Source organism: Saccostrea echinata, unplaced genomic scaffold (genome assembly GCF_033153115.1).
Source record: "Saccostrea echinata isolate AGI-Se365-2 ecotype Australia unplaced genomic scaffold, CSIRO_AGI_Sech_v1 ptg000009l, whole genome shotgun sequence".
Taxonomy (NCBI): domain Eukaryota; kingdom Metazoa; phylum Mollusca; class Bivalvia; order Ostreida; family Ostreidae; genus Saccostrea; species Saccostrea echinata.
Genome location: NW_026889758.1, coordinates 23,410,166 through 23,435,505, shown reverse-complemented (window position 1 = coordinate 23,435,505; position 25,340 = coordinate 23,410,166). Strand labels below are relative to the sequence as shown.

Sequence of the window (25,340 nt, the reverse complement as noted above, 5' to 3'; positions counted from 1 at the left end):
AGCCCTCTGGCCTTTGGGCTGATATTGGAGTCTCGGGTCAATATGGGATGTAAAACTGAATTTGCCATGTAGTATTCTCTGTTTACTAAAATTTGTGGACTTTATTTGTTTCCAAGGACCTAAAATTGGCTCTACTAGATTTTAAAGAAAAAGGTCATTAAACGTGCACGGTACATTCTAAAATGACTCTCTTTGAATTCAGATATCAAGAATTTTAAATATGATAAATAAAATAATACATGCTGAAATCCATTTCATATGTCATATCAGCCCGAGTAGCTCCAGCCTCGGGCTGATGTGGGGCCACTTGGGCTCACATGACATATGATGTACATTTTAGTATGTAATATTCTCTTCATCATACCCTTTTCGTATCACATCCTGTATTAGCCCTCGGGTCTTCAGCCTTCTGGCTAGCTCGGGCCGGGCTGATAGAGGATGTGATATGGAAAAGGGCATGTATTATTCTCTATTTATATGTTCATCATTTAGCTCATATTTGGTTACTCATAATTATACAAAAATGATAGTAAGAACACACTTCATATGTCCAATAATTGATTTATTAGTATGCATTATTTTTCGATCCTGTTGTCATTCCATTTAACAATCCATTTCCGGATTGAAAGGTTGCAGGTCCACGAGTGCCCAAGACTGAATATATCATATTGATTGGTGAGGGTATTCCAAGTCCCCCGTTAAATGCTGAGTTTCCAGAAAATGAAGAAGATCCAGGCTGGGAAATGAACATAGATGAAGGAATCCCAACGTTTCCACTGTTAGTGAATGAGGGCATCATGCTATTCCTTTCAGTAAATGGCATGTTCCCAGCTGAAAGTGAAGAGGATCCAAAGTTAAATTCAGATGCGGAAATTCCCATGTTTCCATTCGAGGATCCTTTTTCTGCCATGATGGAAGAGGAGCCGAAGTTAATTTGAGATTCAAAGGGAGATTCAGAAGGAATTGTGTTCACTGACGCTGCATTACTGGCTTGCTGGGCATTGTTAGAAGGGATGGGTGACATATCTCTATTGGGCATAACAGCAACTCCTCCATTCGATGCACCTATTGGTGCCCTATTGATTGGGAATGGTCCTAAATCGGAATTAAAATTTGGGCCACAAGTGGTCTGACAATCAAGTTGTGAGCGGAAGTTGTTATTTCCACCGTTGCTTCTACCGTTGCATGAGCTGAACCGGAAAGGTTGACAGGTACCAGAGAACTGATCAAAGGCATATCTTATCGTGTATCTGTAGACAGGTGGTTCGAATGGACTGATGGGACAGATGTTGCCAAAGTCAATGTCGCTGAAGCAACCGCAACTCCTGAGACATTCGGTTCTTGAGGAGAATCTATTTGGAGTTCCGCCACATCCCCGGTAGTAAAAAGACTGGCATCTTTGAGTAAATGGATCGTAGTAGTACTGGGTGGAGGGAAGAGACCCAAAGGGACAAAAGTATCCCGAGTCCACAAATAACGTGCATGCTAGCCATTAAAAACAATCAATTGATTAAGAAGAGTAGATTTATGAAATCTTGAGAAATGAATAATTCAAACAGGATTCATACTTACTGAATGGGACCCTAGGACGTAACATGACTCTTGGGGGAGGGGGTAGGGTTTCAGGAGGGTCTCTTCCAGGACTACCAGGAATCCTGTTTGAAGCACTCATTGTCATTCCTTGATTGATTTTCTTTGAACCATTTTCATTAAATGCACCAGACGTTCCCGTCCCCTCTATATTGGCAGTGGATAACTTGTGCATTCTTCCCAGTACAGTGGGAAGTAATGATATCCACAAAGCAAACAAATTCATGACAGAGAACCTGTAAAAATTAAGAAATATTAATTTATCCCTCTACTAAAACATGGTTACATTTACTAAACTAAAAATATGATTTTTTTTTTATCTCTCGATTACACATTATTTATATATTTTTTAGAATTAAAAAATTAGGTTCAAGGTATTATTCACAAAATGTTAGGACGTTAACACCACCGCCTTGACTGTTAACGCAAGTTAGTGCAATATTACTGCTATTGAATACTACATAGGTGTGTTAGAGATGTATATCCTGTGTTTTCACATTTTCTCTGACATTGCCCTTTTGTTACATAGACTGTTCTTTGCAGTTTAACAAAGTAGACGGTGATTATGACATTTTGTTTCTGTGTACTTCATTATAAGAAATCAACTGTAGTTACGAATCTGGAACTGGAAGACCAGATTAATGGCACCACTGCATGTTGTCAATAAATTACAACAGAATCATCTTTATACATGTTTCTTATTATGGTGTCAGCAGAATTCAAACATAGCAAACTTTGGTAGAATAAGTCTTTTACTCTACTTTATTAAACTGATTTTTTGACAAATAAGTAATCTATTATACTTGTGTCAAGTTGTGTGCCCAACAAATTGGTAATTATAACATGACACATTGATAATACATATACATGTTTGCAAGTTTGATTGTCTCAAGTCTGTTCTCTGGTTATTTCGAACAATACACAGGCTGATAGTTTCATTTTTAAAAGACTAAAGAATATACTAAAATACGGATTAAATTTCTTACACGTAACTACTCAACCTGCAAAATGCTATAGGGATCAGACCAAAGACAACATTTTCAGATACCCTTCACAACAAAATATTATATTTACATGCACTGAATATTTTCTCCTTTATTTCTTAAGGAAAAAAACAATGTCCTTTTTAAGTCAGTAAACGCTAAGCATATCACATGTACAGATTTCTTGAGCAGTGGCTCTTCCACCAATGAAACGTAAAGAGTTGCAAATATCAATAATACAATATTTAATCTACTTAATTCTACTTAAGATGATTATTTGTACAGATATAAATATGAACAATAAATTGTCCTTGCTTTCTTTTTTTAGTATGGGAATTCACGTTGCAACTATTGCAGATAAAATTACATAACCTGCTTACGCGGGATATGCTTTTTTCTGCAACATTAATTCCCATAGTGACAACCAAAGAAAACATTTTATTGTTTAAATAATATCACAGTTTGGATAATGTAATTAACAAGCAATCATGATTTTTCCAGACTATCCTCACAAATGGCTACTTGCGTCATCCATAACCTCCTGTAGTGGTTCTCGATGACAAGTATAAGAAGCAAAAAATTAATGACCTATCGTATAAATTTTTAGGAATATTTTTTATTTTACTCATATTATGGATCAGGAGTCGATTCAACATTATTTCTTAACAACAATGCATTAAATCTTTACAACTTACGGAACTGTGACGCAACATACACTTAATGTTCACGTCATAGAAATATGACGTTACCTTTTTCCCGCAAGCACTTTATAGCGAGGTACAAGTTTCTCTAAAGTTTAGCGTAAATAATTGACATAATATCGGTATTTTAATAAGATTATAACATTTCTTATTTTATGAGATTTTAGCAAGTATAAATTGGAAGGGAATTGGCATTAAATTGAAGACTAAATTTATTTTTGAAAGTGCGTGAAAATGCGTGATTGCGGGGAAACGGTATATGCGTGATTCTGCGTTAGAAATAGGAAATGGTATATGCGTTAAAATGCGTGACTGCGGGGAAGAGGGTTAAATTAAATTATTCATAGATATCCTATATGATATGTTTTTCATTTTTAGAATAGAATATATCCCTTCAATCTACTACTTTGCTTTATTTCATTAAAGTTTTACAAAGTTTTCATGACTAACAATGTTTCAATGTAGTTCAGCGCTCACATATGGAAATATGCAGTTTCCGTATCTTATAGTTATTTTAACCATTCACCTGTGCGGATAAACTTTGAAACAAGCGTAGTTAATCTTAAATTCAAAGAGCCTATTTTGATTAACCTACCTGAAGGCAGCGAACCAGAAATGGTTTTTTATCTCTCGATTTATCACATTATTTATATATTTTTCAGTGTTTAAACATGAGGTTAAAGGTATTAATTACAAAATGTTAAGAAGCTAACAACACTGCCCTGATTGTAAACGCGAGTCAGCGTGATATGACTTCTATTGAATAGTACATCGGTGTGTAAGATATGTATATCCTGTGTTTTCTCGTTTTCTCTGACATTGCCCTTTTGTTACATACATGGTCCTTTGCAGTTTAACAAAGTAGACGGTGATACTGACGATTTTTTTTCTGTGTACTTCATTAGAAGAAATCATAGAGACAACTTCTGTCTGTAATCAATTACAGTATCATTCAACTGTAGTTACTTGTAGACCAGATTAATGGCACCACTGCATGTTAACAATAAATTACCACAGAAGCATCGTCAAACATGTTTCTTATTATGGTGTCAGCAGAATTCAAACGTAACAAACTTTAGTAGAATACGTCTTGTATTCTTCTTTATTAAACTGTTTTTTTTTTTCGCAAATAACTAATCTTTTATACTTGTGCCAAACAAATTATACCCATTTCTAAGAAATAAATTATTCAGAATCATATGTCTGTTTTAAATTTTTTTAATATTCCCAACAACCAAATAAATTTGAATTACTATACTTTTACTGGATTCCTAACATTCACCAAATTCTTACAACCAAAGATACTTAGCAGGTTCCAATGAATGGTCTACCAAGCCTCCTTCTTTTCTTTACGCTAAAATTTTAACAGCAATGAAGGAGAAACTTCAGGAGTACTGAACAACAATATATTCAAAAGTGGTGTAAATCAGATTTGGATAATTAAAACTCCAACGAAGTTTTAAAAAATATAAAATCACAAAATTTTACTTAAATAAATACATTGTAACTGCAAAACATATGACTTTTCAACACTTTATACAACCATCCCCCACGAAAGTCCAGGCTTTCTTTACATTATAGACAGCTGCTTTTTCAATAAAAATGGAACTCATAAATTTACTTCGTCATTGGTTATTTGCAAAATTGTTTTGTTTAAAACATTCTAATTGTACACACAAGTACTCTGAATTTGATATTAAAAAGATACTTGAGTTTCTGATTGACAATATCTATGTAGTTTTTAGAGAACAGGTCTCCAACAATCCGTCGAAATTCCCATGGGTATCAATTACGCTCCGTTATTAGCAGACCTATTTTTATATTCATATGAAGCAGAATTTCTTCAAAAACTTATACATGAGAAGTAGACACTTGCTGTGACCTTCAACTCGACATTTAGATATATTGACGACATTTTATCAATTAACAATAGTTACCTCCGTTCATATGTCCAATCGATATATCAAAGTAAACTTAAAGTAAAAGATATCACAGGGTCTGACACATTTGTTCTATTTTGGATATTTTACTAGAAAAAGACGTTCAACGTCAACTTCCCTTCCTTATGTAGCAGTATACCCTTATCACGTGCGTATGGGGTTTATATAGCCGAGTTCATTCGACACGGAAGAGCATACTCCACGTACAAAAAATTTCTAAAACGAGGCAAGTTATTGACAAACAAGTTGATGAAGCAAGGATATCAACAGTCCCGTTTAAGGAGGCTGGGGGGTCAACAAATTAACCACAAATTAACCACCAGATTTAACTTAATTTTTTAGATATGATATCTTAAGCTGTCAACTATCATTTGGCAAAGAAAAATTTCAAAAATTTTAGTTTTAAAATTTGATCATTTTCTATATCTTCATATGGAGCTCTTCTTCTAAAGGAGATCAATATAGTCTAAAAATGGCCACCCCCCCCCCCCGCCTCTTTAAAGTCATCTTTTTGCAAGATCTATGGTCGTAACAATGACCTTGACAACAAATACAATTTATCATTAAGTCGAATGCTGACTGGCGGGTGTGACTGGTCGACAGGGGATGGTTACTCCTCCATGGCACCTGATCCCATCTTTGATGATTTAGAAATCCTAGTTTGCTCTGCTTCCGATTCGTATTGTTTCAATTGACTTTTGAGCTTGATTACCGTTCGTTATCTCCATGTTTCAATACGCTTTGATAATACACGTTTGCAAGTTTGATTGTCCAAAGTCTGTTTTCTGGTTATTTCAAAGAACACACAGGCCGGTGGCTTTTTTTTAAAGCTAGGCTAAAATATATGCTAAAATTCTGGTTAAATTTCTTTCGAGAGGTTGTGTTAATCAGATGTGGATTCTCAAAAACTCCAAAGATCGTTTAGAACATTTGAAATTGCCAAATTTGTCAAAAGTCAGGAAAATCAAAACGTACGACTTTTTTTTTTTACAAACCATTCCTCAAGATCAATTTAAAACTTTTTTGATATCATTGACAACAGCTTCTTCAATAAAAATCGGAAATTTTCGTATCTTGTGATTGGTCATCCATAAAATTTTCTGTTAAAAATCACTCTGATTCTACACACGTACTAAAAGGATGCTGGAGTTCCTCACTGGCAACATTTATTTAGTCTTCGGAGACCAGGTTTTTCAACAACTGTACGAATTTCGAAGGGAACTAATTGTGACCCCTTATTAGCCAACCTGTTTTTATATTCCAGTGAAGCAGAATTTATTTAAAACCCTCTACTTGAGAAAAAATACTTGTTGTGGCCTTCAAATCGTAATTTAGATAAATAGACGACGTATTAATAGTTACAGTACTTCCATTCACATATGACGACTCGATATATCCCAGGGAACTTGAAAAGACACTACAGAATCTGCCACATCTGTTTCATATTTTAATGTTTTACTGACTATAAACGACAAGTGCCAACCAACAAATAAATTATATGACAAACGTGATGACTAGCTTTTCTATCGTCAACTTTCCTTAGCTATGTAGTAATATCCCGCTATCAGCTGCATATTGTTTTACATCTCCCAACTTATTCGATACTCAAGAGGATGTTTTGAGCACGATAAATTTTTAAACCAAGACATGCCACTGACATATAAGTTGATGTTACAAGGATTTCAACAACATCGTTTGAAGTCAGTATTTCGTAAATTTTATGGTCGTTACAAGGACCGTGTTAGCAAATATAACCTCTCTTTGAGTCTTTTTTGGCTAACGTATTTCATACCGATTGTTAGTCTTTTGTTTTTATACTGAATTTGACTACGAAATGTAGTTATTAAGTCTAACGCTGACTGACGTTTTTTATACTAGTTGTTAGACTGTTATCTAAACACTGAATTGTCTACGGATTCTTCCGTTCACTCGATCATGACAATGAGCACATGGCGGGTGTGACCGGTCGACAGGGGATGCTTACTCATACATGGCACCTGCTCCCACCTCTGATGTATTTTAGAGGTCCGTGTTTGCTCTACTCCCGATTTGTATTGTGTCAGTGGAATTTTTAGCTATCTCGATATTTCATTCAGTCTTCCTGTTTAATACATAGTCCTCACGGGATGCTTAATCCTCCTATGCACCTTTTCCTCTTTTCGGAATTACCAGGGGTCCGTGTCTTATGCCCTCTTCACAAATTTGTATTGTTTATAGTTTTTTTTAGATCGATCACCGATCGTTATCTTCACCTTTTTGTCATCAATTACATGTAACTACTCATCCCGCATCATGCTAAAGGCATAATAACAAAGACAACTCTACATCAAAATATAATTATCACAGTTTGGACAATGGTTTTATTATAATAAACAAACAATCATGATTTTTCCAGACTTTCCTTACATATGGCTACTTGCGTCATCCATAATCTCCGGTAGTGCTTCTTGGTGACAACAAGTATAGAAAGTGAAAAGTAATGACCTATCGTATACATTTTTATAAATGTTTTTATTTAATTCATATATTTTATAAAATAATAATCATGACAAAATGTTTGTCTTGCTATAATTTAGGATTGTCAAATGATTTATTTCTGTTGTTTTCGTTCTGTTTTGTGTTCGCTTATTATTTCAAGACGATCCTTGTATGCGAAATTATGTCAACAGTGTTCTAAAAGTTTCTTTTATCAAATATTAAGTTATTTAAATGATTTTGATGTCTATAAATGAAGTTCACTTCGTCCAGAAACATTGTTGATATATTTCGTACTTCTATGTAATTTTTTAAAGTTTGCTTGAAATAAAATGAAAGGTTAAAGGACTTTAACAATGAAGAACTTGCATAAACTGTGAGAATATCTCAATTTAAACATAACTTAACTTTCGTCAAATAATAATTAAATTAACAAATATTTCAGACGGCCACACGGCTACTCGCCTCACCTACAACTTCCGAATATACCAGGATGTGCTAGACGTGTTTACAAGTTAAAGAATTTCGCATAAATTCAGCATTCTCCCGATTTTTTAAATTAAAGTACAAGAGGTGTCCAAGTAAATCGTAGCTGTGCTAGTTGCAAACTAGTTAACGCATTTAAAGAAAATTTTATATAATTCTTTACGCAGTTTAAAAAATTAAAAGAAAACATTTCCTATAAGATAATTTTTCTTTACAAATAAAAGAAAAAGCAACTTCGTACGGCGTATGCTATCAAATGTCATATATGGAAGCTAAGGTTTCAAGGCTATACCCAAATAATATTCTCCTCAATATTATTACTTTTTGTGCTAATAAACCACATATCTACCTGATATAGCTTACCAATAAGTTTCCGAAATTTCATTTGTATATGCTGCTATACTGAAAGTCCTCATGCTACCTACGGGATACACATACAAGGTACTCTAAAGCAACCATCATATTCGGTTAAACCGAGAAAGGTTTCGCCATTGAAACAATTTTGGCTCTGTTAGTTGTTATTGTATGCCACTTGGTACAAACGTAATCACTATTTGCATTATATTTCAAAGTATGGTCTTCAAACTAGGTTTGCTCAATTTGAAACACACCATAATGAAGTACATAACCACATAGGCCACTCCATGAATATATGTCTGTGGCTACAGAAGATTTTCTGAACGCAAGAATACTTTGAGCCATGTGGACTTTCTTCAGGAACCAGTAACCAGATTTTCTTGGCATCATTTGGGGATTAAAAATGTGATTTTATACGTCGTTTACAAGAATATGAATTCCAAGTATAAACATTGGAAATACAATATCTCTTCTAAATAAGTTAATGGCAAAGTAAGCATTTCTACTACAAATGATAAAAAAAATTAATATGTACATAATTTAGGATCATTAAATGTGGCTTAGATAAGTGTGATAAGAGGAACGTGACCCTACATATTGTTTTATCAATGGATCTTGTACTTAAATTACGACATACATGTACATGTTTTTTCTGGTCTAGAGGTAAGTTGAAACGTTATATTTTAAAATGTTCATGCACTGCACATAGCTAAGTAACTAATCATATATTTTTTAATGTAGTAATTTCAACTGCTCGAGTGTCCGTTTTATTCACATTCGATTGTTATTCAAAAAGTCTTCCATATTTATTCTTTGAAAATTATTTAATACTCGGTAGTGTATTGGTGAACGAACCATAGTTTATTTTTAATCTAAAATATAAAGCAAATTTATGATGAAGTCTCTGGGAAAAAAGTATTATTGTTTTGAATAAACAAAAAAGCAGTTTTAATATTAATACGCGCTTGATATTAGATTCACTTCGATTTGTTTTAGGTGATTTCAATACATTGTTCACCGTCCATGATGTGTCCTACATAGACACTTTGTGACACCAGTCAGCGATTGTTCCATTTGTCACCGCCATTTATTTACCTATTTAATTCTGCAGATATGGACATGCTGAACAATGACGAATGTCAGTTTTGTTATGATAAAGTTATCTTTCGTTGTATGCCTTGTAAGGTAGCTCTTTGTAAGGACTGTGTAGCTGTCCATATCAAAATGACCTCTACGATATCCCACAAAATTGTTCTCTCAGAAGAGGGAAAAGAAGAAAAAAGGAGGCAGTTATTTAAAAAAGATACCCTATCATCTGGGTTTGAAAATATGTGTGATGTAAGTTACCAAGACATGGGATTATTTTACATTTGCTCGGAACAATGCAAAGTGATAAAGAAACTTAATCTCTCTGGAAAAGAAATTGATTCGTTTAAGGCGACCAAAAGTCCTCTCTGTGTAAAGTCGTGTTCTAATGGTGTACTTTATACGGAATTTGGGATAAAAGCGGTGATGTTTTACATAAGGGGACGTATTAAACATCTCTTCTCAACAGGAGACTGGCAACCACAAGGAGTAAACACAACTAAAGCTGGTAATATTTTGTTGACTCTTCGACGAAATAAAGAAGCAAAACTAGTCACATTTAGTCAACATGGAAATGTTTGCAGCGAAATACAGTATCAGGATAGGGAACCTTTGTATTGCGATCCATGGTATGTAGTTGAGAGTCCAAGAGGTTATCTCTGTGTATCCGACCAGGGGAAAAGCTCGGTAATTTGTGTACGCAGTGATGGCGAACTAATATTTCAATATTATGGACACAGAAATTCATTCTACCCACGTGGTTTGTGTTCAGACGCCACTTCCCATTTTATTGTTGCTGACCCATGGAACAACAAACTTCATTATATTTCTTCATGCGGAGAGTTTATTTGTTATCTTGAGTATGAGTCGATGGATAGTCCTACAAGTATATCTAATGTTGCTGATAAACCAAACAATTTTCTTATTTGTGAAATCGGGGGATTTATTCATAGCGTAGAAATGTAACAAAAAGGGATCTGTTTTTCTTACGTTTTCTGCTTCAGCCATTATAATTATTTACCATATACAGCTTCAACTGCTTTAGTTCAACTGGTTTAGAATTGATTTTGAAGATCGTAAAGAGACACTCAGTTCAATGCGTCTGATTATGATTCTTGATAATCCTTAACAATGACATCTTTTGACAGAGTAACTTGTATTTTATATTGACATGTAATAATTTTTGAACTTCAATCTAAAATGATGGTACAAGATATGGTGTTTATGACTCCCAAATGATTCAGTACGCAAGAGCATACCCTGAGTACGGTCAATTTTAAATAGGGACATGCTACTGACAAATGAGTTGATGTTACAGGACTTTAAACTATATTGCTTATAGTCAGTATTTCGCAAATTCTATGGTCAATATAATGGCCTTATTTACAAAAACCTCGTTGGGTCGTATTTTGACAAAAATGTTTTAAAATAATGTCTAGGCACTTATTTTAAGGCCCGCATGGTGCAGTGGTTAGAGCGTCTGCTCTAGAGTCGCGGAGTAAGGAGCTGATCCTTTCGTCGGGGGTTCGAATCCACTGTGGGACATGGAGGATGCTTGTAACTCCCCCTAGGCTTGTGATACCACTTCTGATGTTTCCATGGTAGGATTTATGAGATCGATACTGTCCATTATCTTCATCTTTTCATAGAAAAAAAACTTAAAGCAATTTCCCGTTTGGTTTTCTTTTATTTATACATCTAATAGATCTTTGTATTGTTTGAAATATATTTTTATACATATCTTTTTATGATTATACAGAATACGAATTACAAAAAAGTTGATAAACAATGAATTTATCATATCAATTAGAACAAATAGCAAATATATGAAATAATTACAGCTACATGAATGTTAAAAGGTTATTTTCAATGTTTTAAATAGCAAAGGTGTTCCACGTCCTATATAAATGTCAATGAATACCTTGATATTTTCTCAGAAATATGTTTTAGTTTCAATTTTTCTATCTATTAAATAGATAACAGTACCCGTAATATTTAAATCAAATACTCGGTTATGATTTTCGAATATTTGTATTTGTAAGATGTTATCCTAGTGTATTTAAGAGCAAATGTTTGAGGCCGACTTGAAATAACAAGATCACAGAGAAAATGTCATTGTTTAGGCCTTAAACTTTGTTTTTAATTTGACTACAGACTACTCCGTCTACCTGATCTATACGTGTACATAGAGCTCACGGCTTGACCGATCGACAGGGGATGCTTACTCCTCCCTGACACCTGATCCCACCCCTGGATTTTCAGGGGTCAATGTTTTATGCCCTGTTTACAGATTTGTATTGTTTGTAGGATTTTTTTTTAGATCGATCAAGTTCGTTATCTTCACCTATTTAATTCCTTAATCAGGGAAAAATAAATAAAATATTTTTTTTTTATTTGGATGGAGGTGTTTTGTGTAATGCTTAGCTAGACACTGTCTAGGCACCAACCAGATGTAGAATATTAATACTCGTTGTTAATGTTTTAAGTTTAAATAAAATACAAGAGGCATTCAACAAATCCTTCAGTCTTGATAACCATGTCTTATTTCAGAAAGGCAATCATCCTTGAAAACTCTGTGGTTTGATGCTAATGATTTCCGTCATTTTGAAAGCCTTATATTGGCAGAATTTTGATTTATAGACAGTTGACTAATAAATATCATTTACTTTACACCTCAGAGAGAAAATTGATTAAGTGCAATGTTTTAATAAATTGCTGAACCTTCATTTTAGATAGTTTTAATTCAAACATATCTCGGAATATGTATACTTATTTTAAATATCAATTGTTTGTTTCTAATATTATGAATAATATCAATTTATTCTACGTACTTTTGGAACCTTTAATAAAACATAAATTCATTTTTAAATAAATTACTCAATGTAATTTATACAAAAATACTTATAATTGCTTAAAGAATTTTTTAGCAAACGTATATACATGTACTTTTGTAATATAATTTGAAACATTGCAAAGTAGTCATATTATCATACCCCGTTAGAAACCTCCTTGTTTGAAAGGCGTTGACTATTAGTAATAAGATAAAACCATGGCCGTAGGAACCCGGAGCACGGGGGGGGGGGGGGGGGAGGGGGTCATATATAGAATACTATAGAAAACATAGCTATTGTATGCTTGTGCCCCCTCAATAATAACGTCTGATGACCATTTTTTTTTGGTTTGTCAAGGAATTTTGGTAGTTGATTGTGCCCCCAACTGAAAATGTATGGTTGTGCCCCCTCAAAGTGAAATTGCTTCATACGGGCCTGAAAACGCTTTACAATTTGCAGACTTTTATTTCTCGATAGGTCGGACAGCATTAGGTACAGCGTACCGAATGTTAACAAAATTTCGTATTAACAGACATAACTGATAATTAACAAAAATGAGTGACAGATGTCATAACTTATATATTTTACGGGTAGAATTTAAGATTAGTATTCTTAAATAAGCAATGATTAAGTCACTCGAAGTACGACCATCTGATCATCGCACTTGTGGCTAATTGACATAATTAAATACTATATAATTATAAAATCTGGCTCACTGAAGCAATTATGACAATTCATCACTAAATTACTATTCAGTAAAATTCGATATATATATCCTACGTGTCGGATCTATTAAACAGATACAATGTCGGAGATTGAATTTTATATAAAGCACTAAAAATGACCAACGACACGAACAATTAAAAATTGTCAAATTTTCGGGACGCCCTGTCCCTTCCTCAGGACAAAGAAAAAGATAAGTTAAGAAGTCATAAAAACAAAGGAAATAAAGAAACAAAAAACAACTAGCACTACTACTAAACTACCAAACACTGTGTATTTACAATGTTACATGTTTAATTTGAAGTTTATAACCAGTTGTAAAGAAAGAAATTCGGACAGCTATGAAATACGTCCGGTCTGTCGGTGTTCTCTGGTGACTTTACAAATCGGGAGCAGAGCAAACACCGGCCTCCAAAGTCATCAGTGGCGGGATCAGGTGCCATGGAGTAGTAAGCATCCCCGTCGACCGGTCACACCGCCGAGTGTTCCTTATCATGATCGGGCAAACTGAAAAATCCGTAGAATTCTCAGCGTGTAAACAAAGGCGTAACAATTAGTATGAAAAACGTCAGTCAGCATTTGTCCTAATGATAGATTGTATTTGCTGATATGGTTATTGTATCGACCATAGAACTTGCCGAATGATGACTTCAAACGAGATTGTTGATATCCTTGTTTCGTCAACTTGCTAGTTAATAGCTTGCCTCGTTTTAAAAATTGATCGTACGTACAGCATGCTCTTGTGTATCGAATCAATTGGGAGACATAAACCCCATATGCAGGTGATAAGGGAATATTGCTACGTAAGTAAGGAAAGTTGAAGATAGAAAAGTTGAAGCGTTTATCATAAAGTTTTGTTGTTAGGTTACCATTAACGCTTTTTTTCTAGTTAAATATGCAAATATGAAATAGATATCTCAGACTCTGCGGTGTCTTTCATTTCAAGTTCACTGGGATATATCGAATCGACATATGAATGTAAGTAACTATTGTTAATTGGATAATACGACGTCGATATATCTAAATGTCGAGTTGAAGGCCATAGAAAGCGTTTTCTTCTTTTCATGTAGAAGTTTTTTTTTAAAAATAAATTCTGCTTCATATGAATACAAAAATAGGTCTGCTAGTAACTGAAGAGATTTTGCTGTGATAGATGCTAAAAAGTAATTCCTTTAATGTTTTTCTCGCCTTTTCCCTCAAATGTAAGTAAATGTATTCATTATATTTTTAAGCATTTATCTAGAACTCAAACAATTCAGTCAAAGGGCCGAGATCTAGGGTGAAATCCAAATTTGGTGACAAATTTCCATCCTCCATCGATTTTTTTCACCCGATCTAACAAAATTTTGATATCCCAAAATTAGGTTAAACAATTTAATTTTCAGAAGATAATTTCAGTTAGGATATTTTCAAGCATGATCTGCTTGTATCACATCAAATCCTCTAATGAACACAAAAATAAAATGCGTGTATGAATTTTACTTTTTGCTGATTTTTGTCCCTGAAGTATTCACATACATCCTTACAAAGTTTTACTAAAAATATTGGTCCTTCTGGAAAAAAATTTCGAAAGGTTTTCTACATTTATCGAATATCGTATATACATCTTATAGAAATAAGTTTTGAAATATTATTTGTAGATAAAAAAAAAACAATTGAACACTCAGAATGACAAATAGGCTATCGACACTTAAACGATGTATAAATTCATATGGTTTTCTTAATAGAGCTTACAAAACCTTAAGATATTTAGAATGGGTGGTGATGCTAATTTGATAAAAAGATAATTGAACACTAAGGGAAAAAAAGAAATACGGTGAACACCAAGTTCATGTTTCATAATGTAACGAAACCTTGAAATATTTACAATGCATGATAATCCAAATTTTACAGAAAGACAATTTGTTCCAACAAATTCAGCATGTAAACTTCTTTTTAATTAAACATACACTTTTTGTAAATTTTCCATTTATTTTCCGTGATTTTTTTTACCTAATTATGTATGACTTTCTCAAATTCAAGAGATTTGATAATTGAAACAGTTATATTTTGCCGTTGTAAAAATAGACACATGTGTTCATTAACATTTGAAATAATAATTAACTGAGTTGGAAATGTCAGGGGATTTCTTTTGTGATATTCAATTTTGTCTTTTCGACCACTCTTTATCGTTTATTGTGACTCTGTGATCCACTATTGATACACAGCCGAACCTATGAACGACTTTAAATGATGAATAAAATGATGAATAATTTTTTTGTCAATTCTCTTCCAGACGACGTCCTCTCTTTTCCACAGATAGATAGTACTATCTTTCGGCGCCGCTGGATGGAATACGAACAAATACATGTATCTACTATGTCCAAACAAATTTCTAATATGTCCGAACAAATCTCTAATTCGTTCAAACAAATATCTAATTCGCCCGAACTTATTTCTAATTTGTTCGAGGCGAAGTCTAATTTTTCAGTATTTTTTTATCTGTCCCTCCAGCGGCACCTGTAGATATTGTCACTTAATCAAATTCGCCAAGGACAAGAAGATAGATTTTGATGTTGATGCCAATGGAAAAATGTTGGTGAAGTATTTATATGGAGTTGAAGTCAATTTCTGTTAAAAAATAAAAATTCTTCTTATACTTGTTTAATCTTTAATTTAAATAAACAGACAATAATATGAATATGAATTTAAAGGAATGTGAAAAATTATATCTAAAAATATAAAGTGTTTAATTTGAATACCATTCATGTAAAATTTTAAAAATAGTGTTATAGCAAATAACTCAATTGCATTATATGCATGGAAATTTTCTATAAAAATAACTTTAAGCTAATTACATGTATATAATACATGTAAATATAACATTCAATGAAAAGTGCATTAATTGCGCATCATAAGTTTCAAGAGCTAGGACTTAAAAAACTAATGAATTATGCATCTTTTCACATATAATCTAATGAAATAAAAATAAAATGTGAATGCCATCATATCAATTTCGATGTTAATGTTAAAAGTTTTAGTTATCCCCGTTAACATCAATGTATGTCGTTAGTATACTAAATCACAATGATTTCTTGTCACTTTTGTTTCGTGAAAATGACAGATAACGGAAGTCAACTAAGAAATATGAAAAAATAATTTCCAAAGAATTCATAAAATTTTATAAAAACAGTAAGGAAAAATGACATGTATGTATCTATTCCTATCAGTCAAACAACTTTGATAAACGGTGGCAGGTTTTGCTATTAAAACAATGAAAGTTCGCAAAAATCTAACCACGAGCATTATAAATAAATCAAAACAGAAATTAATTATTGTTGACAAAGAATCATTTATATCAGTTATCCAAGATTGATCGTTTATTTAATGTCAAAAGCATGGAATTTGTTTTGCTAAGAAGAAAATGGTACTGGTCGAACACGGACCAAAATTATTATTGTTATATCAAATAATAATAAAATTAAAACTCTCAATCTAAATAGCATTTTGTTGTGAACTCTTTGGCTGGGGCAGAGACAAAAATGGTACTTCGATAAGGCTTTTGGTTTCTTTCTGTTACCCAAGTTCAACGCATGGTCTCGTGTATCCTTGTGACTTTGTGATATTGTTTCGCCCATAGATTACTACAGATTTTCTACAAGCCTGTGTCCAAGGTCGAGAATCAAATGGTAATTTACTGCTCTTAGATATATTTTGTTTCATAACATTACAAGATAATAAGGACAATATCATAAGTTAAAAGATTGATAATTTGATATTATTCAATTTCCTTCCACGTGGATTCCAAAACAAAAATAGCCACTGACGTGTTCTCTGTTACCTTTGCACTAGAAAAGTTAATTGAAAATCAAAAATAACATATTCCAAAAAATCATTCGTTTTCTTAATTGAATATGCTATTTATTCTGTATTTGTTTTGTTTTTTCGTTATTTGAATGAAAGCTGTTCTCAATACTAGTAGTGAAAAGAAAGTACAAACCGCTTCAAGTCTTAATTCTTTAAATATGTGCTCTTTATATATATGCTTTAAATTTCTACTGATTGTTTTTGGGAGATAAAGATACAAGTACATATTGGTGTTTTTTCTTCTGTCTTTTTAATTTGAGTCGTGTAATGTGAGCACGACTTAAGAATTATTTTCATTAATAATATTATATTTATCATATGTGTATTAATAAGTGATGTTTACTGCATGGAAACTTGTATAAGACATTGCATGAGAAATTGTTGCCTAACAAGTTATTAAACAATATAGAGTTGCTTAAGTTTATTCCAATTTTAATGTTCAATAACTGTCTGTGTTCTAAGAGAAAAGAAAAAAAAAGATCAAAGTTTTTTGTTTGAGTGCTAAAACCAAAAATCTAACATGTTTCATTCCTGTGGTAAAAAAGATAATCAAGCTTACATCTCTACCATACAGAAGTTAAGTTGTATCGAATTTCTTTTTTCATTCTTTCTTTGAGTTATGAAAAAAGATAATTAATTGACCTTTAATTCTTTCGAATAATGTCTTCATAAAATTTCAGTAAAATTACTCTTTCACCTGTTATTTTTTTTAATATAGCAGGACTGCATGACTCGGGAAATATAGATTAAGCTAGATACACGTTTTTGTTGATGTGATCAATTACCTTAGAGGGAAAGACATTTCTTTCCCTCGATTTTTGTGTTCATTTTGACCTGACGATTTGTAGTTAAGTCAATTACAAAAAAGATCAATATAGAAAGTTTCAGATAAACACGGTGTTTATTCTAAATGCGGATCTTTTTTGTTTTACCGTTTAAAAATTGCAACGATGGAAAACACTAAGGAATATTTTATATGAGTGTCTTTAGACTTATAACCCATGTAGAAAATAGTACCTTGATGTTTCAAAGGATGTACACAGTATCAGATTAAGGGGAAAGTAAGTAAACAAAACATCAATCCTGAAATAAAATTTGTGTCAAAAGACAACATAGAGAGACACTTAAAGAGTTTTTTAAAAAAATTATTTCAAATAATTAGATGTTCCATCATATTTATAAAGCAGTTTGAATCTCATTTCATGTGATGCTGGAGGTCATAATTCTACTAGATGTGACTTTTTTACAGGGTACCATGTTTCCAGGACTGGTTCTGGTGGTGTTATCCTCCTTCTGTCTCGGAGCTAATATCGAAAAAAAAGGGAATGAACAGATTACTTCCACACATTCCAACTTAAATTTACTGCTTACAGTACCCAATGGAGAACATGGTCATCTTAAATGGCTCTTAAATCAACATGAAGGAAGAAAATCTGAAATAGAAAAAGCCCGTGCTTCATTTATAGAGGGTTTATTGGATGCACCATTAGCTGAGAATGGTAAAGAAGGGTCCAAGCCTAAATCTTTTCTGGAAGAGTTGTTAAGTGAGCCTTTATTTGAGAATGAGCTAACAAAAGCAGTTATTAATTCTCAAAAGGTTCCTCAGAAGGTTGTGAACATTCCAGTGCCTCCTGCCTCAACGACTGACAAATTGCAGAACGAGATTAATATTGTTGACCTTGTGGTTGATAGCCTTGAAATTGTCAAGGACACTCGAAACGTACGAAAGACGAAGTCACACCCAAATAAAGTTTTTGGCCCAAAGGACCAATTAAGCAAACTTAAAAAAGGAAACGATCTTAATCTCTTGCAAAATATTCCAAAGAATAACTTTCGTGTTGACAAAGCAATTGGCACACTCACAGCGGAAAATATAAAAGACTTCAAGGATGAGAGAGAATCTAATGATTTAGTACAACCTATTGACAGCAGGAAAAATCTGCTCAAGAAAACTCAAGGGTCAGACCTACCACCACAAAATTTCATGGATAAAAAAGCTACTAATGATGCGCCAATTTTGTCGGCTCCTACTCTTGCACCATACGCCAAAGAAATTACACATAAAGAGTCTGTAACTAAGAAAAGGTTTTTACATCATTTAGTTTATATTTTTCCATCGAAGATGAAAATAAAACCCACAAAACTTTACAAAGCAGAGAAACATTCTCAAAGATTTTTGTCGAGTTCACATGAAAAGAAAGGCATGAACAAACAAATATCTTACGTATTTCCAAGGAACTTAAAATCTACAACAATAAAGCCTCACAAAGAAAATCATCAGTCCAAGAGAAAGGTTTGGAGTAAAAAGAAAGAGGAGGATAAAAGTAAGCAAAACCCATCCAGAGTACAAATTAGTGATACGTTGAAAAAGTTCTTTCTTCCACAATCTCAGCTGGAAACATATGTTTCTTCAGACAATTTTCGATATGGAACTCTGTTTCCGGTTTATAATTATAATGTTTACAAATACAGACCATGGATTTACGTTTCTACCGCTTTTGATGACCAGACTGTGTTTCCTCATTTCAACATTCAACATGTTTCACAGCCATTAAACCGCAAACAAGTGGTAAGTTGGCTTCATTGACGTCTATGATTAAATAAAATGAACATATCAATTAGACACCAATTATTATTATTATGATAACCCGATATTAAATCCAAAGTCCTCTGTGTGTCTTAACTTTATTATGACTTTATCATGATAAAAATCTTTTTCAGTAGTTTCAATTAGGTATATAGAATGAGTGCAGACTTAATTACCAACTTCATTGAAAGAACAAAATATAGTAAATGTCATTAGATATTAGCTATATTAAATTAACAAATTTCATTTCATAATATAACATATTATCATATGTTCGCCTATTTCGTTTACAGAACTCCTACTAGAACAAGGATTCCATTTGACATATATAATTTATTGGCCAATGTCTGAAGAATTCAACCACGCAATGCCAGGGAGTTCATGAAGCCCACAAGAAAATTCAATTCTAATTACTTTCTTTTCATTATCAATTTCTCGCTTAAATTATTTTTTGTAGGTTTACAATATTTAAAATGTGCTGTCTGTTAAGTGTCTGGGCACGTCACACATCCACAATTATATTAGTATATGTCTTAAGGAGAGATTCTTCTCGTGTTTATCATATTTAAAAATTAATGAAATTTTCACATATTCAAGAAGACAATATCACCAAGTGATGACATCAATTATATTATATTTTACCCTTTCATTAAAAGGTCAAGGTCGTGTCAAGGTCATATTCTTTTCCTTGTCATTAAGCATCAGAAATTATTGTTGCCAATCATGTAATACTTATTTTTACTTTAAAAAGATTTAATCTTTTTTTTACATAAAAAGTTGATACAACAAAAGGTCTACCAGATGATAATATCAAATTGAGATAAACAGTTAAACTAAATAGATATTGGGTAACCCAAATCTCCTCTATTTTTCTTCATTTTTTATGAAATACTAGTTATTTTAATTTGCTTTGTATATTCAAAATTTTATGATTTTACATATGGTAAAGTAGTCATGTAAAGGTACAAAATGATACGAAAACCAAAAGTTTTGACCGTTTAATAAGAGAAAAAAAAACAACATTTTTTACTGATTTTTTACTCGAATCTGTTCTTAGAATCCTTAGCTTTCAAATTCTATAAAATTGCTATTTGTGTAGAAAATCCAATTAATTTGATGTTTTTTAAAAAATTTTGTCCATTATTATTAATTTCAGTACTTACAAAAACTTCAGTAGGGCTTTAATTGTTTAAAAATGCCTTTTAAATTCCTTGTTCTATAGTAATTTTGAGAGGCAGAAAAGGAGATATTTTCATACGTCGCCCCCGCCAAAAATATAGTCCCTGTTAGATTTCAAATTTACCATTACTATTTCCAATTGTACAATTATGAAAATGAAAGAAAAATATGATCTTTAAAACCCTTAACATCTAAATATAAAAGACATATAAGCATATATATTTTGAGTATTTCATTTAGTCAGAAACCAGAAAAGAATCCCTACTTAAATTTTGTTATTTGATTTATAATTTTTTTTACATCACATTTACACATATGGCATTAACTTAACTTAATGATTAAATTTAAAAAAATCAAAACCTTTCATAAATTTTCATTTTCTTTTTGTTTTATTTAATTGTTGATATTTTGTCATTGGACAAACTAACTGATAGAATGGACAATTTTAGATGAAAGAAAGGAAATAGTTTCATTTCAATAGCTCGTCCACCATTTTTCTTCTCTTTTTTCTACCAGAGCAGGTATTCAAAATTTCCTTCATTAGTTACACGAGCAGCTGTTGCTGCTGAAAAAGAATATGTTTTTGGGGTATAATAATTTATCCTTTTCAATGAAAATGAATGATCATTCAGTGTGTATTTATCAACTCAAAAGTCTTTTTATTGAGTGTTTTAATAGTATTATTTTATATTAAAAGTTTACCGACAAACATTTTATCAAAATTAAATTTTCACCATGAATGGAAACGGTGAAGATAACGTACAGTGATTGATCTTCTAAATCCTTTAAATAATACAATTTGAACAAGCAAAAAAAAAAAAAAAAAAAAAAAAAAAAAAAAAAAAAAAAAAAAAAAGGTGAAACCAGGTGCCTAGGATGTGATATTTTTATTTGTTTCTATTTTTTCAGATTTACATATAGATAAAAATCATCCATTTATCTGTCCTCTATAAACAATAAAAATAATTAAACAATGTTCATACCCTACACCTAATTTTTTTCACCCATTCCCACGGGTGGAATGAACCGTCGACCGGTCACACCAGCCATTACCCCTCTGTATTGATCAGGTAAACCGAGTATTTAAAATTCCAATAAAAAATAGCCGAACAACTGAAACATATCAGTCAAAATACGACCCAACTATAGGTTGTATTTGCAAACGAGGCCATTATAACCACCACAGAGTCTACAAAATACCTTTAAACGAGATTGATTAAATCCCCGTAACATCAACTTATTTGTCAGAGGCCTGCCTCGGTTTAAAAATTGATCGTACACAGAGCAAGCTCTTTGTACCAAATAGTTGTTAGTAGGCCATTAACGTCAATAGTCAGTAAAACATCGAGTTATGAAGCAGATATGGTAGACTCTACATGTATGTCTTTTATTTCAAATTCATTGGGATATTTTGGTCCAAAAACAAATGAAAATAACTATTGTGAATTGATAAAATTAATGGATAAAATCGTTAATATATATAAATGAAGACTAAAACAAGATTTTTCTCATATCATGTAGAATTTTTTGTATAAATTCTGCTTCATAACAAAAGAATAACAGGTCGGCTAATAATGAGGCAAAATTAGTACCCATCAAATTTCCAACAAATTGTTGGAAGAACTAGTCTACAAAGACCACATAGATATTGTCAATGAGGAACTGTAACATTAATATAAAATTCAAAGTACTTATGTGCAGAATCACAAATTTTTTAGCGAAGTAATCAAGTAGGTGACCAATCACAATATATGAAAATTTCCGGGTTCAATTTTTATTGAAGGAACTGTTATCTGTGACATCAAAAAGCCTGGTCTTTAATTAATCTCGAGGATTGGTTGTATAAAATGTAGAAAAAGTCATACGCTTTAATGTAATTGATTTTGGGTGAATTTGAAGAATTTCATCTTTTGAAAGGAAAGTGTGAGCATAAGTTAGATTATCAGATGTAGAATTAAAGCCAAGTTCTTAAAAGTTATAATAATACTAGTACCCCGTATGCAGGTGATGAAGGTATATTGCTGCATAAGTAAGGGAAGTTGACGATTGAAAAGTTAAAGTCATCACGTTTATCATAAAGCTTGGTTGTTAGATTACCATTAACGTCTTTTTCAAGTAAAATATCCAAATATGAAACAGATGTGTCAGTCTCTGTGGTATCTTTTATTTCAAGTTCACTAGTATATATCGTATCGACATAAGAATGGAAATAGCCATTGTTAATTGACAATACGTCGTCGATATATCTAAATGTCGAGTTGAAGGCCACAGCAAGTGTTTTCTTCTTTTCACGTACAAGATTTTGGACAAATTCTGCTTCATATGAATACAAAAAAGGTCTGCTAACAATAATATGTAAGGATTTTTAATGTTGTTTTTATGTACAGTAGAATTATGGTAATTCAAATTCAATTTGATCGTTGGAAATATTAAACATATTTAATAGTGATTTTGAAGAATTTCCTCCTTAGAAAGGTATGGATAACACTTGCAGAATTAAATCCCAGTTCCTCTAAAATACAATTAAAATAATGAGCCTTACATGTACAAACAAAGACAATATTGTGACCTGCTTTCTCGGGTCGTGTTTTGTCTGATATGTATGATACCACTTGTTAGGTCATTGCTTTTATACTACATTGGACTACGGAGTACTCCTTATAACTGATCAATACTAAGGGCTCACGACGGGAGTGACCGGTCGACATGGGATCCTACGACCCTGATCCCAACTCTAGTGTTTCCAGGGCTCTGTGATTTTGCCCTGTTCACGATTCGTTTTGTGTATTGTATTTATGAGAATAATAACATTTTACAAATAATAGTAAAAATGAGACTTGCAGACAAAATGCATTTTTGTTACAGTCTATCCTTTTATCACTTCCAGTCTACTAAAACATGAAGGATAAATGGTGCGCATTTTGCTATTTAATTGTCTAAAATTCTTCAATACTTCTACATCTCTTCATCCATTCTAACAAAGTGTCGAATTCTTCCTCTTCGCATTTAGCCCATCGTCTGGCATTCATTGACAAAATTCAAAATAGAAATGAGTTTTTTGGTATCGTTTGAAAGATCTGGGCTTCCTGAGTTTTGGATCTTTCAAAATTATTACCTTCTGGTCGCCACTTTCAACTATATTTACATCATCAGTAGTGATGCGCTTAACAGGACTATAGTTGAAATAAGAACAAGAATACTTAGGAGGATTATATTTTAGATACTCAATATCTAGGCACTGCAGAGTCCGCTTATCATTGTAAAGTTTAGATGCAACAGTTCAGGAATAAATTTATCGACTTCAACATAAAATATGGTAAATTGCAAGAATGATTTTTTTGTGATTAAGAATATTACTTATGTTAACAGCATAAATCTTTTGGTTAGAAAATTTAAGCTTGAAGAACCAGCAGCCTGATTCAGAATTTTCCGTATTGTGAATGCCAACATCAAATATCACAAACACTAGTCTGTAGACTGGTTGTGAAGAATCCAATTGTGGACAGTAGGTTAAAATTCTAAATTAAGGGACTTAAAGGGGAAAATCATTGAAACATTTTTTTTTCAGGAAGAGAAATATGACTCGAGATAGCGTCGGGGCTTTTTGTCGATCAATTTTGCTCAAGAACGTTAATATATGTAACATCTTATATTCAATATCTTGAAAAAACTGAATTTTGATCAAATGACTATATTTCTAAAAAGAGCCTTGTAGGAACCAATATGAAGCGTGGTGTCTGTAGATAGGCTTCTTGTATTATTTCATTTAGACCAATAAAAAGGCATATTCTGGGGGAAGATGGGGACTAGGTGGTTAAGGCTCATACTTGAGATTCAGAGAATTAAGAAGCCAAAAAGGGCAACTCAGAGGTCTAACGCTCATAAAAGATAGCAAAAACAAATCTTTGAAATCTTTCTTTGAATTCCGTCATTGTGAAAATGCACCTTCTTTAAGAAAAATAAAGTTACAGATCCTAAAATACATCTTGCTTTATTAGACTTGAATTGCAGATGAATATTTCTGCTTAGTTGTTATATCTACACATGTGTATGATATTAAACTAATGATAGATTTATTCTGAAAATCTAGTTTTGATTAGTTAAAGCAGTCCTTTTCGATATAATTGTACATCCATAACAATTTTATCAATTGACAGAATTTAAATTAAGCTATATCTTTTTCCTTTAACTAAATTCCTCTTTATACTGAATTTGTAAATTTGTTTTGATATTAACTACTAAAAAAATAAAATTTAACAATAGTTCTATTGAAATCTTAATTGCCTGGTTTGATTTAAAACCTCATTTTAATACTATTCGTTTCTTTGTTTTTGTTCCCTTTGAATAAATATACGCATTGTATATCTCAGGGAATAAAATCCGAAAGAAAACATAAAAAAGATCAAAAATATTCTGTCTCTCGTTTAAAGCTTATGTATTTTGCGTAATTTAGTTCAGCAATTCTGGATTTCTTGGAATAAATATACAAACAAAGTGAGTTACATGTTTTGGTAAGGATTTTCAAAAATTTAAATGTAAGTATCTCGCTTTCTTAA

General features: G+C 32.3%; 2 protein-coding genes across 2 annotated transcripts; one reads left to right on the top strand and one right to left on the bottom strand.

The window, feature by feature from the left end:
- Positions 1-565: 565 nt before the first annotated feature.
- LOC133182545 (papilin-like) lies at positions 566-1,765 on the bottom strand. Its single transcript, XM_061317393.1, has 2 exons — positions 1,573-1,765; positions 566-1,485 (listed from the first exon to the last, which is right to left on the bottom strand). Exons 1-2 carry the CDS (start codon positions 1,763-1,765, stop codon positions 566-568), a joined length of 1,113 nt encoding a protein of 370 aa, XP_061173377.1.
- A 7,782-nt stretch (positions 1,766-9,547) lies between these two features.
- Positions 9,548-10,642, top strand: LOC133183476 (uncharacterized). The gene has a single exon (XM_061318433.1). It carries the CDS (start codon positions 9,646-9,648, stop codon positions 10,582-10,584), a length of 939 nt encoding a protein of 312 aa, XP_061174417.1. The 5' UTR covers positions 9,548-9,645; the 3' UTR covers positions 10,585-10,642.
- Positions 10,643-25,340: the final 14,698 nt, after the last annotated feature.

Coding starts and splice junctions, on each gene's coding strand:
- LOC133182545 (XM_061317393.1), bottom strand. CDS start 1,765: ATGCACAAGTTATCCACTGCCAATATAGAGGGGACGGGAACGTCTGGT. Junction 1,486..1,572: donor ACGTCCTAGGGTCCCATTCA/GTAAGTATGAAT, acceptor TTTAATGGCTAG/CATGCACGTTATTTGTGGAC.
- LOC133183476 (XM_061318433.1), top strand. CDS start 9,646: ATGGACATGCTGAACAATGACGAATGTCAGTTTTGTTATGATAAAGTT.